We start from the raw sequence: 18,661 nt of genomic DNA, 5'->3' as shown, positions 1-18,661 counted from the left end.
ACAGAAAATTACAGGCCAGTATCACTGATGAACATAGATGTAAAAATCCTCAACAAAATATTAACAAACTGCATTTCAAGTACATTAAAAAGATCGTTCAGACCTAGCCTCAGCAAAAGGCAACCAAATGGGAAAGGAAGAAGTCAAACTGTGGTTTGCTTGGGGAAGGTGGCAGGGGGATTGGTTAAATGCATGACAAATATTGGGAGGGCATTTGTGAGGAGCACTGGGTGTTGTATGGAAGTGATGACTCACAGAATTCTACTTGTGAAACTAGTATTACCCTATACGTTAACTAACTGGAATTTAAATAAAAGCTTAAAAAGAAAAACAACGAAGAATGATGGATAAAACAAAATGAAAAAAAGAAAACAACAACAATAAAAGTTCAAATGTGCATGTTCTGGCAAGACAGTTAGAAATCCTGACTCAAGAAAATAAAGCAAGAATCTAGATATTAGGGGGGGAAAAAAACCTTCCACCACAACCAAGTGGGATTTATTCCAGGAATGCAAGAACGGTTTAATTTTCGCAAACCAATCAATGTAATATACCACATTAACTAAATGAAGGCTAAAAATCATATGATCATCAACAGATGCAAAAAAAAAAAGCATTTAACAAAATATAAAAACTTTTAACAAAATGGGTATAGAGGAAACAACTCATCATAATTAAGGCCATCATATATGACAAACCCACAGTTAACATCATACTCAACAGATCCGGAATAAGACAAGATCAGGAACAAGACAACGATGCATCTCTCGCAACTTTTATTCAAGACAGTACTGGAAGTTCTAGCTACAGCAATCAGAGAAGAAAAAGAAATAGAAGGCATCTAGACTGTCAAGGAAGAACTAAAACAGTCACTATTTGCAGATGACATAATGCTATATTTAGAAAACACAAAAGACTCCACCAAAAAAACTGTGGGATCTAAAGTCACAGTACACAAAATATACAGAAATCTGTTGCATTCTATATGGAAACAAACTAGCAGAAAAAAATTAAGAAAAAAAATACCATTTACAATTGCATTAAAAGGAATAAAATGGGGAGTCAAGATGGCAGAGAAGTAGCAGGCTGAGACTACATCAAGTAGCAGGAGATCAGCTAGATAGCTTATCAAACCATTGCAAACACCTACAAATCCAACAGGAGATTGAAGAGCAGAAGAGCAACAATTCTAGAAACAGAAAATGGACCACTTTCTGAAAGGTAGGGCCCGCGGTGAAGTGAATCCAAAGCGACGGGAAGAGAGACTGCAGGGGGGAGGGGCCGCCTCCCGGCAAGCAGCAGTGCAATGGAGCACAAAATCAGGACTTTCAAAAGTCCGCTCCACTGAGGGACATTGCTTCAGAGGCTAAACTGGGGTGAAGCCCACGTGGGGTCAGCGTGGCCCCAGGTCCCATGGAGTGACAGAAGGATCGGGGGTATCTAAGTGTCGCAGAGCTTGCAGGTATTAGAGCAGGGAAACTGGGTACAGGGACAAAGCCGAGGAGTAAGCTTGCAACTCAGGGTTACCTTGAACAGGTCACAGGCTGGATGAGCTCCCGGCCCCGCCAGAGACCAGGGAGAAGAGAGTGACTGAGCGCTTTTATCTGAAGGGGAGTGATTGAGCGCTTTTCTCTGAGGGCGCACTGAGGAGTGGGGTCCCGAGCTCTCGGCTCCTCCCAACCGGAGACTGGGAGGTCACCATTACCATTCCCATCCTCTGGAACTCTATGGAAAGCATTCAGGAAACAAAAGCTCCCCAAAGCGAACGGAACCCAAGCCGAACTACTCAGCCCAGCCCCTGGGTAAGAGCGGGGCAATTCCGTCTCAGGCAAAGACACTTTAGAATCACTACAACAGGCCCCTCCCTCAGAAGATCAACAAGAAATCCAGCCAAGACCAAGCTCACTTACCAAGGAGAACAGTGGAATTCCAGAGGAGAAAACAAAGCAAGGAATTCATGGCTTTTCCCCCATGATTCTTTAGTCTTGCAGTTAATTTTTTTTTTCTTCTGCTAAATTTTTTTAACTTTTACCCTTTCCTCTTTCAATGTTTTTTTAAACTAGTTTATCTTAAAAATAATAAAAATAATCTTTCAAAAAATAATATCTTTCAAAAAAATAATAATCTTTTTTGAACCTTCATTATTATAGTCATATTTTATCTTTCATGGTATCTAACTATATTTTTGTATACACATAGGGTTTTTTCTTCTAAAAAATTTGGGGTACAACTTCTCCTAATAGAACAAAATATATCCTAAATCTAGCTCCGGGCTTGTTCTAGTCTCCAGCCCGAGCAAATTCTCTCCACTTTCTTTTTCTTTATTCTCCCAACCAACTTACTTTATCAACTCCTTTTTTAGAAATTAAAATTTTTTTTTTATCTTTATAGGCATATTCCATCCCTTCATTGTGTCTACCCTTATATATGTTTTCCATTCTTTAAAATTTGGGGAGGTAGTTTCTTCTAAGAGACCAAAATACTCCCAAAATTAAGTGTGTGACCTTGTTCTAGTCACCAGTCTAATATATATATAATTTTTTTTTCTTTTTAAATATTTTTTCTGTATTCGTTTTCAACTTTTTTTTCCTGAACTACTTTTTATCCCCTTTCTCCCTCCCACGATTTGGGATCTCTACTGATTTGGTTAAAGCACATTTTCCTGAGGTCTTTGTCACCCTTTTAGTATTTTATTTGCTCCTTCATATAATCTTATCTGGACAAAATGACGAGGCTTTAAAACTCACCACATTAAAAAAAGACCAAGAGGCAGTACTGAAGGCTAGGGACCTAATCAATACGGACACTATAATATGTCAGATCTAGAGTTCAGAATGACGATTCTCAAGATTCTAGCTGGGCTCGAAAAAGGCATGGAAGATATCAGAGAAACCCTCTCCGGAGAGATAAAAGCCCTTTCTGGAGAAATAAAAGAACTAAAATCTAACCAAGTTGAAATAAAAAAAGCTATTAATGAGGTGCAATCAAAAATGGAGGCTCTTACTGCTAGGATAAATGAGACAGAAGAAAGAATTAGCGATATAGAAGACCAAATGACAGAGAATAAAGAAGCTGAGCAAAAGAGAGACAAACAAATACTGGACCACGAGGGGAGATTTCCAGAGATAAGTGACACCGTAAGACGAAACAACATTAGAATAATTAGGATTCCAGAAGAAGAAAGAGAGAGGGGAGCAGAAGATATATTGGAGAGAATTACTGTAGAGAATTTCCCTAATATGGCAAAGGGAACAAACACCAAAATCCAGGAGATGCAGAGAACCCCCCTCAAAATCAATAAAAATAGGTCCACACCCCATCACCTAATAGTAACATTTACAAGTCTTAGCAACAAAGAGAAAATCCTAAAAGCAGCCCGGGAAAAGAAGTCTGTAACGTACAATGGTAAAAACATTAGATTGGCAGCAGACTTATCCACAGAGACCTGGCAGGCCAGAAAGAACTGGTATGATATATTCAGAGCGCTAAACGAGAAAAACATGCAGCCAAGAATACTATATCCAGCAAGGCTATCACTGAAAATAGAAGAAGAGAGAAAAAGCTTCCAGGACAAACAAAACCTGAAAGAATTTGCAAACACCAAACTAGCTCTACAAGAAAGATTGAAAGGTGGCCTCTAGGCAAACAGAGACCCTAAAACTAGTAGATCAGAAAGGAACAGAGACAATATACAATAACAGTCACCTTACATGCCATACAATGGCACTAAATTCATATCTCTCAATAGTTACCCTGAATGTAAATGGACTAAATGCCCCAAATCAAAAGACACAGGGTATCAGAATCGATAAAAAAACAAAACCCATCAATATGCTGCCTACAAGAAACTCATTTTAGACCCAAAGACACCTCCAGATTTAAAGTGAGTGGGTGGAAAACAATTTACCATGCTAATGGACATCAGAAGAAAGCTGGGGTGGCAATCCTTATATCAGACAAATTAGATTTTAAACCAAAGAGTATAATAAGAGATGAGGAAGGACACTATATCATACTCAAAGGGTCTGTCCAACAAGAAGATCTAACAATTTTAAATATATATGCCCCAACATGGGAGCAGCCAACTATATAAACCAATTAATAACAAAATTAAAGAAACACATCAACAATAATACAGTAATAGTAGGGGACTTTAACACTCCCCTTACTGAAATGGACAGATCATCCAAGCAAAAGATCAACAAGAAAATAAAGGCCTTAAATGACACACTGGACCAGACGGACATCACAGATACATTCAGAACATTCCATCCCAAAGCAACAGAATACACACTCTTCTCTAGTGCACACAGAACATTCTCCAGAATAGATCACATCCTGGGTCATAAATTAGGTCTCAACTGGCATCAAAAGATTGGGATCATTCCCTGCATATTTTCAGACCACAATGCTCTGAATCTAGAACTCAATCACAAGAGGAAATTTGGAAAGAACCCAAATACATGGAGACTAAACAGCAACCTTCTAAAGAATGAATGGGTCAACCAGGAAATTAAAGAAGAATTGAAAAAATTCATGGAAACAAATGATAATAAAAACACAATGGTTCAAAATCTGTGGGGCACAGCAAAGGCAGTCCTGAGAGGAAAATATATAGCGATACAAGCCTTTCTCAATAAACAAAAAAGGTCTCAAATACACAACCTAACCCTATAGCTAAAGGAGCTGGAGAAAAAACATAGAACGCCTAAACCCAGCAGGAGAAGAGAAAAAATAAAGATCAGAGCAGAAATCAATGAAATAGAAACTAAAAAAACAATAGAACAAATCAACGAAACTAGGAGCTGGTTCTTTGAAAGAATTAATAAGATTGATAAAGCCCTGGCCAGATTTATCAAAAAGAAAAGAGAAAGGACCCAAATAAATAAAATCATGAATGAAAGAGGAGAGATCACAACTAACACCAGAGAAATACAAACAATTTTAAGAACATACTATGAACAACTCTACGCCAATAAATTCGACAACCTGGAAGAAATGGATATATTCCTAGAGATATATAAACTACCACAACTGAACCAGGAAGAAATAGATAACCTGAACAGACCCATAACCAGTAAGGAGATTGAAACAGTCATCAAAAATCTCCAAACAAACAAAAGCCCAGGGCCAGACGGCTTTCCAGGGGAATTCTACCAAACATTTAAAGAAGAATTAATTCCTATTCTCCTGAAACTGTTCCAAAAAAATAGAAATGGAAGGAAAACTTGCAAACTCATTTTATGAGGCCAGCATCACCTTGGTCCCAAAACCAGACAAGGATCCCATCAAAAAAGAGAATTACAGACCAATATCCTTGATGAACACAGATGCAAAAATTCTCACCAAAACACTAGCCAATAAGATCCGACAGTACATTAAAAGGATTATTCACCACGACCAAGTGGGATTTATTCCAGGGCTGCAAGGTTGGCTCAACATCTGCAAATCAATCAATGTGATACAATACATTAATAAAAGAAAGAACAAAAACCATATGATACTCTCAATAGATGCTGAAAAAGCATCTGACAAAGTACAACATCCCTTCCTGATTAAAACTCTTCAAAGTGTAGGGATAGAGGGCACACACCTCAATATTATCAAAGCCATCTATGAAAAACCCACTGCAAATATCATTCTCAATGGAGAAAAACTGAAAGCTTTTCTGCTAAGGTCAGGAACATGGTAGGGATGTCCGTTATCACTACTGCTATTCAACATAGTAATAGAAGTCTTCGCCTCAGCAATCAGACAACAAAAAGAAATTAAAGGCATCCAAATCAGCAGAGAAGAAGTCAAACTATAACTCTTTGCAGATGATATGATACTACATGTGGAAACTCAAAAGGCTCCACTCCAAATCTGCTAGAACTTGTACAGGAATTCAGTAAAGTGTCAGGATAAAAAATCAATGTACAGAAATCAGTTGCATTTCTTTACACCAACAACAAAACAGAAGAAAGAGAAATTAAGGAGTCAATCCCATTTACAATTACACCCAAAACTATAAGATACCTAGGAATAAACCTAACCAAAGAGGCAAACAATCTATACTCAGAAAACTACAAAGAACTCTTGAAAGAAATTAAGGAAGACACAAAGAAATGGAAAAATGTTCCATGCTCATGGACTGGAAGAACAAATATTGTGAAAATGTCTATGCTACCTAAAGCAATCTACACATTTAATGCAATCCCTATCAAAATCCTACCCATTTTTTTCAAAGAAATGGAACAAATAATCCTAAAATTAATATTGAACCAGAAAAGACCTCGAATAGCTAAAGGAATATTGAAAAAGAAAGCCAAAGTTGGTGGCATCACAATTCCAGACTTCAAGCTCTATTACAAAGCTGTCATCATCAAGACAGTATGGTACTGGCACAAAAACAGACACACAGATCAATGGAACAGAGTAGAGAGCCCAGAAAAAGACCCTCAACTCTATGGTCATCTTCGACAAAGCAGGAAGGAATGTCCAAAGGAAAAAAGACAGCCTCTTCAACAAATGGTGTTGGGAAAATTGGACAGCCACATGCAGAAAAATGAAATTGGGCCATTTCCTTACACCACACACGAAAATAGACTCAAAATGGATGAAGGACGTCAATGTGAGAAAGGAATCCATCAAAATCCTTGAGGAGAACACAGCAGCAACCTCTTCGACCTCAGCCACAGCAACTTCTCCCTAGGAACATTGCCAAAGGCAATGGAAGCAAGGGCAAAAATGTACTATTGGGATTTCATCAAGATCAAAAGTTTCTGCACAGCAAAGGAAACAGTCAACAAAACCAAAAGACAACTGACAGAATGGGAGAAAATATTTGCAAACGACATATCGGACAAAGGGCTAGTATCCAAAATCTATAAAGGGCTCAGCAAACTCAACATCCAAAGAACAAATAATCCAATTGAGAAATGGGCAGAGGACATGAACAGACATTTCTGCAAAGAAGACATCCAGATGGCCAACAGACACATGAAAAAATGCTCCACATCACTTGGCATCAGGGAAATACAAATCAAAACCACAATGAGATACCACCTCACATCAGTAAGAATGGCTACAATTAACAAGTGGGGAAATGACAGATGCTGGCGAGGATGTGGAGAAAGGGGAACCCTCCTACACTGTTGGTGGGAATGCAAGCTGGTGCAACCACTCTGGAAAACAGTGTGGAAGTTCCTCAAAAAGCTGAAAATAGAGCTACCCTATGACCCAGCAATTGCACTACTGGGTATATACCCTAAAGATACAAACGTAGTGATCCGAAGGGGTATGTGCACCCGAATATTTATAGCAGCAATGTCCACAATAGCCAAACCATGGAAAGAACCTAGATGTCCATCAACAGATGAATGGATAAAGAAGATGTGGTACATATATGCAATGGAATACTATGCAGCCATCAAAGGAAATGAAATCTTGCCATTTGCCACGAAGTGGATGGAACTAGAGGGTATTGTGCTTAGCGAAATAAGTCAATCGGAGAAAGACAACTATCATATGATCTCCCTGATATGAGGAAGTGGAGATGCAACATGAGGGGTTTGGGGGGTAGCAAAAGAATAAATAAAACAAGATGGGATCGGGAAAGAGATAAACCATAAGAGACTGTTAATCTCACAAAACAAACTGAGGGTTGCTGGGGGGAGGGGGGAGGGAGAGGGTGGTGGGGTTATGGACATTGGGTAGGGTATGTGCTATGGTGAGTGCTGTGAAACGTGTAAACCTGGCGATTCACAGACCTGTACCCCTGGGGATAAAAATACATTATATGTTTATTTAAAAAAATTAAAAAATTAAAAAAAGAAAGAATAAAATGTTAGGATACCTGGGTGGCTCAGCCGGTTAAGCCTCTGGCTTTGGCTCAGGTCCTAGGATTGAGCTGAGTCCTACATCAGTCTTCCTGCTCAGGGTGGAGCCTACCTCTCCCTCTGCCTGCTGCCCCCTGCTTGTGCTCTTTCTCTCTCTCACAATAAGTAGATAAATAAAATGTTAAAAAATGTTAAAAAAAAGAAAGTTAAAAAAGAAGAAAGTGAATCATTATAAAGAATAAAATGTCTAGGAATCAATTTAACCAAGGAGGTGAAGAACCTGTACTCTGAAAACCGTAAGACAGTGAAGAAAGAAATCAAAGATGACACAAATAAATGCAAAGACATACCATGCTCTTGGACTGGAAAAATTAATATCGTTAAAATGTCCATACTACCCAAAGCAATTTACAGATTCAGTGCGATCCCTACTGAAGTACCAAGAACATGTTTTCACAGAACTAAGAACAAATAATACTAAAATTTATATGGTATCAGAAAAGACCATGAATAGCTAAAGCAATTTCAAGAAAGAATAACAAAGCTGGAGGCTCACACTCCCAGCTTTCAGGCTACATTACACAATACTATAGTAATTGAAACAGTATGGTACTGGCATAAAAGATCAATGGAACAAAATAGAAAGCCCAGAAATGAACCCATGCTTATATGGCCATTCAATGACAAAGGACGCAAGAATATACAATGGAGAAAAGACAGTTCCTTCAATAAATTAGTTGAGGGAACTGGACATCTACCTGCAAAAGAATGGAACTCAGCCACTTTCTTCCATCATAACCAAAAGGAACTACATTTAGTTCTTCTAAGTTCTGAAACCATAAAACTCCTAAAACAGACAATAAGTTCTTGGACATCAGTCTAAGCAGTATTTTTTTGATTTGTCTCCTCAGTCAAGGGCAACAAAAGCAAAAATAAACAAGTGGGACTAGATGAATCTAAAAAGTTTTGCATCAGGGCACCTGGGTGGCTCACTAGGTTAAAACCTCTGCCTTTGGCTCAGGTCATGATCTCAGGGTCCTGGAATGGAGCCTCGCATAGGGCTCTCTGCTCAGCGGGAAGCTTGCCCCCCCCCCCCAACTTGTGATCTCTGTCAAATAAATAAATTTTAAAAAACCTTTAAAAAGTTTTGCATAGCAAAAGAAATTATCAACAGAATGAAAAGACAACCCAATGAATGGGAGGTACCTGCAAATGAAGTATCTGAATCAAGGGTTAATAATGAAATATGTGAGAAACTCATCTATCTTACACACACACACAAAAAATCTGACTTTAAAAAAAATGGGTAGAGGACTGGAAGAGACATTTTTCCAAAGAAGACATAGAGATGCCCAACAGACACACTGAAAGATGCTCAGCATCAGTCATCATCAGGGAAATGCAACACAAATCAAAACCACAGTGAGAGATAACCTCATGCCTTTCAGAATGGCCAGTATCAAAAAGATAAGAAACAACAGATGTTGAGGATAAAGGAACCGCTATGCACCACTGACAGGAATGTAACAGTCTGGTGAAACCACTCTGGCAGGAATGTAACAGTCTGGTGAAACCACTCTGGCAAACATTACAGAGATTCGTCAAAAAATTAAAAATAGAAATACTGTATGATCTAGCACATCTACTCCTAGGTATATACCCAAAGAAAATGAAAACACTGGGGCGCCTGGGTGGCTCAGTGGGTTAAAGCCTCTGCCTTCGGCTCAGGTCATGATCCCAGAGTCCTGGGATCAAGCCCCACAATGGGCTCTCTGCTCAGTGGGGAACCTGCTTGCTCCTCTCTCTCTCGGCCTGCTTCTCTGCCTACTTGTGATTTCTGTCTGTCAAATAAATAAATAAAATCTTAAAAAAAAAAGAAAAGAAAATGAAAACACTAATTCTAAAAGAATAATGGGATGCCTGGGTGGCTCGGTTTGTTAAGTATCCAACTCTTGATTTCAGTTCATGTCTTGATCTCAGGGTCATGAGTTAAAGCCCTGTTGGGCTCTGTGCTAGGAATGGAGCCTACTTAAAGAAACAAACAAACAAACCTACCCCTATGTTCACTGCAGCATTATTTACTTTAGCCAAGATATGGAGGCAGTCTAAATATCCCTGACAGATGAATGGTTAAAGAAGATGTTATATATATACAATTCGTTATTACTCAACCATAAAAAAGAATGAAACCTTGCCATCTAAAACAACATGGATGGGCCTACAGGATATTCTGCCAAGTGAATTTGATTTTACTTCAATGTGGAATCTGAAAAACAAAACATAATACTATGCAGCCATCAAAAGAAATGAAATCTTGCCATTTGCGACAACATGGATGGAACTAGAGGGTATCATGCTTAATGAAATAAGTCAATCGGAGAAAGACAACTATCATATGATCTCCCTGATATGAGGAAGCGGAGATGCAACATGGGGGGTTAAGGGGGTAAGAGAAGAATGAATGAAACAAGATGGGATTGGGAGGGGGACAAACCATAAGCCACTCTTAATCTCACAAAACAAACTGAGGGTTGCTGGGGGGAGGGGGGTTGGGAGAAGGGGGGTGGGGTTATGGACATTGGGGAGGGTATGTGCTATGGTGAGTGCTGTGAAGTGTGTAAACCTGGCGATTCACAGACCTGTACCCCTGGGGATAAAAATACATTATATGTTTATAAAAAATAAAATTAAAAAAAAAAAAAAGAACAAACAAAACGAAATTCCTAAATACACAGAATGAACTCAGGGCTGCCAGAGGGAAAGGTGGTAGAGGGATGGGCAAACAAAGGTAAAGGGAATAGGGTACAAACTTCCACTTAAAAATAAGTCATAGAGAGGCGCTTGGGTGGCTCAGTCGGTTAAGCATCTGCTTTCAGCTCAGGTCATGATGCCAGGGTCCTGGGATCGAGTCCCACATCAGGCTCCCTGCTCAGCAGAGAGCCTGCTTCTCCCTCTCCCTCTGCCTGCTGCTCTGCCTACTTGTGCTATCTCTTTGTCAAATAAATAAATAAAATCTTTAGAAAAAAAATAAGTCATAGGGATGGGGAGCATAGGAAATATAGTAGAAAATATAATATCTTTGTATGGTGACAGCTGATAATTATACTTATCATGGTATTTTGTAACGTATGTAAATATCAAATTACTATGTTATACCCCTAAAAGTAATATTCTGTGTCAACTGTACTTCAAGAAAAGGATGAATTTCCCAGAAAAAAAAGACAATATAAGTTACCAATATCAAGAATAAGAGATATCACTATAGATTCTATAGATCTTTTTTTTTTTTTAAAAGATTTTATTTATTTATTTGACAGAAAGAAATCACAAGTAGGCAGAGAGGCAGGCAGAGAGAGAGAGAGGCAGAAGCAGGCTCCGTGCTGAGCAGAGAGCCCGATGCGGGACTCGATCCCAGGACCCTGAGATCATGACCTGAGCCGAAGGCAGCGGCTTAACCACTGAGCCACCCAGGCGCCCTAGATTCTATAGATCTTAAAAGGATAAGAGAATACAACAATCTTATGCCAATAAATTCACCAAATTAGAGGATATGGACAAATTCCTTGAAACAAAATCTGAATTTCTCCATATCTATTAAAGAAATCACACTTGTTGTTAAAAACCTTTCCACATCAAAAACTCCAGGCCTAAAGGGTTTCACTGGTGAATTCTACAAACAATTAAGAAAATATTTCTCTCTCTTTTTTTTTTTTTGGTTAAAGATTTTTGTTTATCTATGACTGAGAGAGAAAGCTAGAGAGGGAACACAAGCACGAGGGAGCTAGAGAGGAAGAAGCAGGCTCCCCACTGAGTAGGGAGCCTGATATGGGGCTCGATCCCAGGATGCTGGAATCGTGACCTGAGCTGAAGGCAGACATTTAACAACTGAGCCACCCAGGCTCAGTTCCCAACTCATTCTATAAGGTCAGTATTACCCTGATATCAAAACCAGGCAGACATACAAGGAAAGTACAGACCTCATAGAAATTGATGCCAATTTTAATTTTTTTTAGATTTTATTTATTTCTTTGAGAGAAGGAGAGCTCCACAAGTAGAGCTGTGAGCCCAATGCGGGCCTTGATCCCGGGACTCCAGGATCATGACCTGAGCCAAAGGCAGTCACCTAACCAACTGAGCTACCCAGGTGCCTGATGTAAATTTTTAAAGCAAAATTTTGTAAACTGAATCCATCAATATGAAAAATGAAAATACATCTAACCAGGTGAGGTTTATCTTAAGGATGCAGGTTGGTTTAATACCTGGAAACCAATGTAATTACCACATATCAAACTGAAAAGCGAAAACCATTCAATCATTTCAAAAGATGCAAAAACAGTATTTGACGAAATACAGTATCTATTCCTAATTCTTGGCTAAACAACATAAATACGTTTTCTTTTTTTTTTTTTAAGATTTTTATTTATTTATATGACAGAGATCAAAGGAGGCAGAGAGGCAGGCAGAGAGAGAGAGAGGTAGAAGCAGGCTCCCTGCTGAGCAGAGCACCCGATGTGGGGCTTGATCCCAGGACCCCGGGATCATGACCTGAGCTGAAGACAGAGGCTTTAACCCACTGAGCCACCCAGGTGCCCCCATAAATACATTTTCTAAAGGCCCTCTCTACCCCTGCACAGTTTCCATTCTACCATTTGACTAAATTTGCCTTTGCTCTACTGCTTCTGAGACACAATACAGCATGGCCATTAAGAGTGTGAACTCTGGGGATGCCTGGGTGGCTCAGATGGTTGAACACTGCCTTCGGCTACAGGCATGATCCCAGGGTCCTGAGATAGAGTCCCGCATCGGGCTCCTTGCTCAGCAGGGAGCCTGCTTCTTTTGCTGCCTCTGCCTGTCTCTCTGCCTGCTTGTGTGTACTCTCTCTCTCTCTCTCTGGCAAATAAATAAAATCTTAAAAAAAAAAAAAAAAAAAAGAGTGTGAACTCTGGAGCTGTAATACCTGGGTTCAAATCCCAGCTCCACCCCTTACTGGGTGTGCAACCCTGAACAGTTACAACTTCTTCATGCCTCATTTTTCCTATCTACAAAGTGAGGATGATAATAAGACTTCTCTTATAGGGCATCATAAAGTTAAATGAATTCATATATATACAAAGCACTAAAAACAGTGCCTGACATATAATAAGAACTATGTAAGCATTAACTATTATTTTTATTATTACCTTTGGAAAATACCTAGCCCTTAACCTCTGGTTGATCTCAGACGATCACTTTGTTGAGAAGCATTTCAGCAGGTTAAACTAAATCCGAGAGATTAGTACAGAGTCGTTAAGGTCATGGAGAGCCAGAGCTTGAATCCTGGCTCAGTTAATTCCAGGCTAGGTGTCCTGAAGCTCATTGCTTAACCTCTTTTCTCATGCTCAAAAGGGTCTTAGTATCTTACTTCTTCAGACTGTTATGAGGGCCGTGTCGAAAATCCCTTTTCTTTTCTCAATCTCCCACCAAAGCCAGACTTACTTTACCAGGATGTCTTCCAATTGGACTGGTCCTAGGCCTGGCTTTTCCAGAAACCAAGAGCAAATGCTGGCCTCTGAAGAGGTCGATATTAAAAGGTCAATCCTGTATTTGCCCAGAACTTTTGGGGTGTTGTCCTCTCAGAGGCCAGAATTACTTCTCAGGGTCAAGAGAATGCCTTTTGGGGACCAGGATTCTGATGGGAAGAGCCTGGCTCTAACGAGCTTATAACTGGTCTTCTATCAACTGGTAGTATTTCTGAAAGTCAGTCCTAGAACTTCCAATCTCTATTTGGGAGTTAATTAGTACCTTAAAGACAGTGGCTACAAAAAATCTGTATTTCCAATCCTAATGTTTTATAAGAACTTTAATTCTTATTAAAATGCCACTGCTCACACTTTAACATGCTCTCCACATCTATCTCTTGGTGTACAATGTGGCTCCATATGCATTTTTCCTCCTCAAATAGCTGATTATCTGTATTTCTGGGTATCTCTGGGGTTTTGATTCTGTGCCCCTGACCTATATTTCTATTTTCAGGCCAGGTCCCACAAACTTGAGGACTACTCATGATTCCCTACTGTCATCAGTAGCCACATCTATTCTGCATTTCTCAAGTTTGTTTACTCTGGATTCATCTTTGTCAAGTCTATCTTCTTTGTCCTCATGTATGCTTTAGCATCAAGTGATTCTATCTTAATTCATTTTTTTCTTTTTTTTGAGAGCACGCACACAAACACAAGTACATGGTGGGAGCAGGGCAGAGGGAGAGGGAAAGTATCTCAAGCAGGCTCCACACCCAGCATGGAGCCCAACATGGGGCTCCATCCCATGACCCTGATATCATGACCTGAGCAGAAGTCTAGAGTCAGACACTCAGACGACTGAGCCACCCAGGCACTCCTCAAGTGAGTCCATTTTTAGTAGGCTTCAGACACATCTGTTTCTCCCCTTCTGGTTGCTCAAATTCAAAATCTTAATCATTTTACCATACTGCAAGAGCAAAAACCTCCTAGCTGGCCTCCCCCTATTCAACTCATAGCAGAGAACTTTCCCACTCACATGTTATTTTGAATATAGCAGTAATTTTTAATTCCGTTTAAACCAAATGGTTTAAGACCTGAAGACACTCTCCTCTATCAACCTCCATCTAAAGGCCTTCATTTCCCAACACTCTGGATCCAGGATCATCAATACAGACAACTATATTTTTCTTTCATCAGTGTGTTCCCTAGTCCTAGGTACTGATTCCACAGCCCAAATCCTCTCAACTGTCATGTGATATAATATTTAAGAATATAGGGGCTAGGGTTCTAGGTTAGAAAAGCTCCATTTCTGATTAGCTATGACCTTCTTTATGCCTCAAGCTTCATGTGGAAAGCAAGACAATTACAATACCAACCACAGCACCAACTGGCCTCAGATGTGGGTCGGACTAACAGAGCTTGTCTATGCAAAGCACTCTCCTCACACAGTAAGCACTGAGGAAGCACTAGCTATTACTACTGTCCCACTAGTACCGTACTGCCTCCTAACAAGAGACCTAGGGCCTGGCACATCCTAGGTGGTCCATAAAATGAATATTTATTCTTGCTCCCAAAATTATTCAAATACTAGTGAAAGATACAGATTTTAATCTGGGAATTTGACTTACCTTTAAATCTGAGTTGGCTGCAAATTTCTGTCCAATTAAAGCTGCATTTCCTCCTACATAGTGCTGTAAGACAGTTTCAAAGTTATTAGACAGTATTTTAACAACCCATGTTACCCAAGCTTAGTAATTTTTTTAATTTGTTAATTTATAGTCCATTCCCCCCCCCAAAATTTTGAGGCTACTTTACAACAGTAACACACCAATGAAGTTTTAATAAAATTATTAACCTCCTAGGTTCACAGACAATGAATTATAAACAAAGGCTAAAAAAACCCAAATATGTTAACCATGAAAATTAGTGTAACTGCCTTAATTGTAGATCAGATCTGGCCTTGAGCTTTCAGGAAGCTAGAAGAGATAAAGGAAACATGAAAAATGTGGACAGATCTTATCTTCTGTGCCACAGTCCTACTGAAATGAATATATGACTGTGTTACTCTCCTCCTAAAAATCATTCAATAGATACTTCAATGAACTAAACTCAACTTGTAAGTGAGGCACACAGGCCTTTCTTTATCTGCCCCCCAACCCTGTGCTCTCTTTTCTACCTCCTCTCCTGTGCTTCCCTCCCACACTATGCCTATAGCTCTCTGAGCCTGTCTTCCTCAGTCTTTGTTCTTTTAGCACACGCTATTCCTCTCTCCTGGATGCCCAGCCCTTCTCATGCACTGGGAAATACCCACTTCCTTCTCAAGAATCATCTGCATGCACCTCTTCTGTCATGCCTGCTGTCTCTCTTTCCCCACTGCCACCTCAGCCTCCACAGCCGCCCTCCCAGACAGGATTAGAGATCCCTTGCCATCCCTATACTCGAACTCCACTAAAGCCCTTGTCCACTTGGGCTACTGTCATCTGGGTACATGACTAGCTCCCTCAAGGCAGGACTGGCTCTCTTCTTACTACAGTAAGCGCTCGGTAAATGTTTGTTGCTAAGTTTCAAAAAAGATGTGTTAGAAAATATAAAGGCTTTCCTAGGAGCAAGTCTAAGGGTAATGGGTCCTAACGTAGAACTGTGTCTCCTAAACACCACTCCTTTCAGCTGCAGACCTGGTGCTGGAGAGGCAGATGACTCAAGGCCGGTATTCCATGTTGCTGACTAAGGATGGATCCACATGCTTTGGACACCTAACAAATAGGATAAGGCTGATGCTCCATTATGAAAACTGAGAAGCCTAATCAATACTCTTGCTCAGATGGAACGCCACTATCTTACTTTCTAGCCCTCGACCACATGCAGAGGCACAGACTAAACAATTCAATTCTAGATTCTAGACACCACTTTCATCCTAAGCTTCCTGTTGACCAACTCCAGATTCAGGTAAACAATAACTGCTTCCTGTAGGTAAATTTAAAGCTTTCTGTGAGATACAGGCTAAAATTTGGTCTTTTACATTTTAGCATGAATTTTTATTTGACTATTATGGCCAGATGAATTTACTAAAAATCTTGAGGGAAAATATTAAGATTTTATGAAGCGGATTTTAGATTTTTCATGTAATAGTTATTAACTACTGTTTTATCAATCTGCTTATAGTTTAAGGGAGTTTGAAAAGACATCAAATGAAGTGTTGCCTTCACGGAAGGTAAGGAGAGCATTTTAGACCTCATACTTTTAAGAAATAACTTGGACAATCAAAAAGCTATCTTTATAGAAAAAAAATCTTTTTTTGCATCATGAAACAAAAGGCAGGATCAAAGCAGAAGAGAATAGAAATTGAATTAGTGGTTCAAATACAATGATAATAAAGACTTTTAGCAGCAGACTTGTCACCATGTTAGAACTACTGAGATACTTTCATAAAAGATCAGAATCTCACTAGTGAACTCAGCTATAAAAATGACTGCAGCCGACATTTTAACAGCTTGCTGTTTGCTTTACAAACTCAGCTGGGTAACGCCCATGCCCACTTTAATGTTCAAATGGGAAGCTTCAAAAGCAAAAAGAACTTTAAAACCTTGAAAGTTCTCAAAATGAAAGTGGCCATAAAGAATGGCCCATGAAAAGTACCAATTAAAAATGGCATTAAGGAGCTCCCCTAGCAAGAACCACATCTAGACTGATGTGACTAGCCAAGGCAAGATTTTAGGTGAGTAGGAAAAAAAGGGGGGGGGGGGTAGGGGGGTAGACAGACGCTGAAATAAACAATCAAAATTCAGTCTCAAGAGGTGTGAGGGTACGTGTCGCTGAAGGTATGCTGGGGTTAAGGGCCTGGGATGTCCAGGCCCAGCACTGCCTCTTACTCCATGTGAACTTAAGAAAGTATCAGAACCATGTGGGCCCTAAGGCTTTATTTATGATCACTGTGTGGGCTTGGGGACCCCTAGGTCTGACAGGTCCTATCCTGTAGACCAGGGGTTCTCAAAACAAGGTCCTCAGAACAAGAGCATCAATGCAACCAGGAAACTTCCCAGTAGGGAAGTAAGTTCTTGAGTCCCACCCTACATCTACTGAATCAGAAACTCTGGGAAACAGAAATCTGTTTCATTAACCTCCCCCCACAGTGATTCTGTGTTTTAGGTCTGAGAACGACTGATCTAGACCAGTGCTTCTCAACCAATGTGATTTTTTTCTCCCCAGCCTGGGAACAACTGAGTATGACCTTTTTAACTGTCACAGCTAGGGAAGGAAGAGAGTGCTATTGTCTGTCATCCAGTGGGTAGATGCGAGAGATGCTGCTGACATCTCACCTGTGCAGGACAGCCCCTACCACAAAGAATTATCCAACCCAAAGCATCAGTATTGCTGAGGTAAGGAACCTGGCTCTGGGCCACCAAAGCAGAGGTGAGGATCCAGGACTCCCTTGCCCATGCACAAGCTACAACTAGCGCTCTGTGTGTTTAGCCTTATTCTCCTGCTCAGGAAGGACTCAGCCATATTATTATTCCACATTATCAGCCACAAACAAGAGTGGGCATCTTTACTACCTTCAAATTGGGTAATATGAAAAAAGAGCAATTTGATAGATGAACTAGGACCAAAATTTTGGTAACTAGGCTTCCTAAATGTTGGCTGAATTGAACTGACTAGAAACAGTGGAGTTAATGAAAAGTTCAGATACACAGTTTGACAGAAAGGGAAAATACTACGGAACTGAATTCCTAACAATCACCCTCCAGAGAGACTGAGGAAAAGTTACTTGGTTGCTTCTAGGAACCTTATACAAAAAGCTATATTTCCCCACCTTATCTTAATTTACTGCTGGTGAACCAAACAGACCTGGGCTCCTGGGAGCTCTGATGCAGTCTGGGCAATGTCATGGAAAGCTTCCTTATCGCTGAAGAAGCGCTCAGCTGCGGCTCCCTTCCCCATGAAGTGAACAAAAGCTTCTTCCAGATCATTCCTTGAATGCAGAATGGTGTGATCTTTTCCATTCCCAGGACTCCGGCCAAGCGCCTGCAAGAGCTTCACCCCTGAGAGCACTACATCCACACAGGCATTGACTCTGGAAGGAAGGAGGAAAGAGGCAGTGTGAAAGAAAAGAGAAGCAGCACCATGGAAGTTACTCTGCATTTAATAACAGAGAAATGTTTCCAGGAACTGTATCCAAACAGAAAAACCAAGGAAGTGGATCAAAATCTGGACAGGGAAATAAATAGCCTATGGCAGGAGGAAGATTCCTTTATCTGGACAAACATCTTAGGATCGAAACACAGGAATCTTTCTTACAGGATGGCAAACTTTTTTTTTTTTTCCTTAAAGATTTTATTTATTTGT

General features: G+C 40.0%; 1 protein-coding gene across 2 annotated transcripts in view; it reads right to left on the bottom strand.

Annotated features, from left to right (window-relative positions):
• ADPGK (ADP dependent glucokinase) overlaps window positions 1-18,661 on the bottom strand; it is a 42,474-nt gene that overhangs the window by 17,699 nt on the left and 6,114 nt on the right. For both annotated transcript variants that reach the window (XM_032342530.1, XM_032342531.1), the window contains exons 2-3: window positions 18,164-18,389; window positions 14,947-15,009 (exon numbers count right to left, since the gene is read on the bottom strand). In XM_032342530.1, the coding sequence (XP_032198421.1) occupies window positions 14,947-15,009; window positions 18,164-18,389 (289 nt within the window). The remainder of the gene's footprint in view (window positions 1-14,946; window positions 15,010-18,163; window positions 18,390-18,661) is intronic.

The sequence above is a fragment of the Mustela erminea genome, chromosome 5 (assembly GCF_009829155.1).
Source record: "Mustela erminea isolate mMusErm1 chromosome 5, mMusErm1.Pri, whole genome shotgun sequence".
NCBI classification, from domain to species: Eukaryota; Metazoa; Chordata; class Mammalia; order Carnivora; family Mustelidae; genus Mustela; species Mustela erminea.
This window is presented reverse-complemented; position numbering and strand designations above follow the sequence as displayed.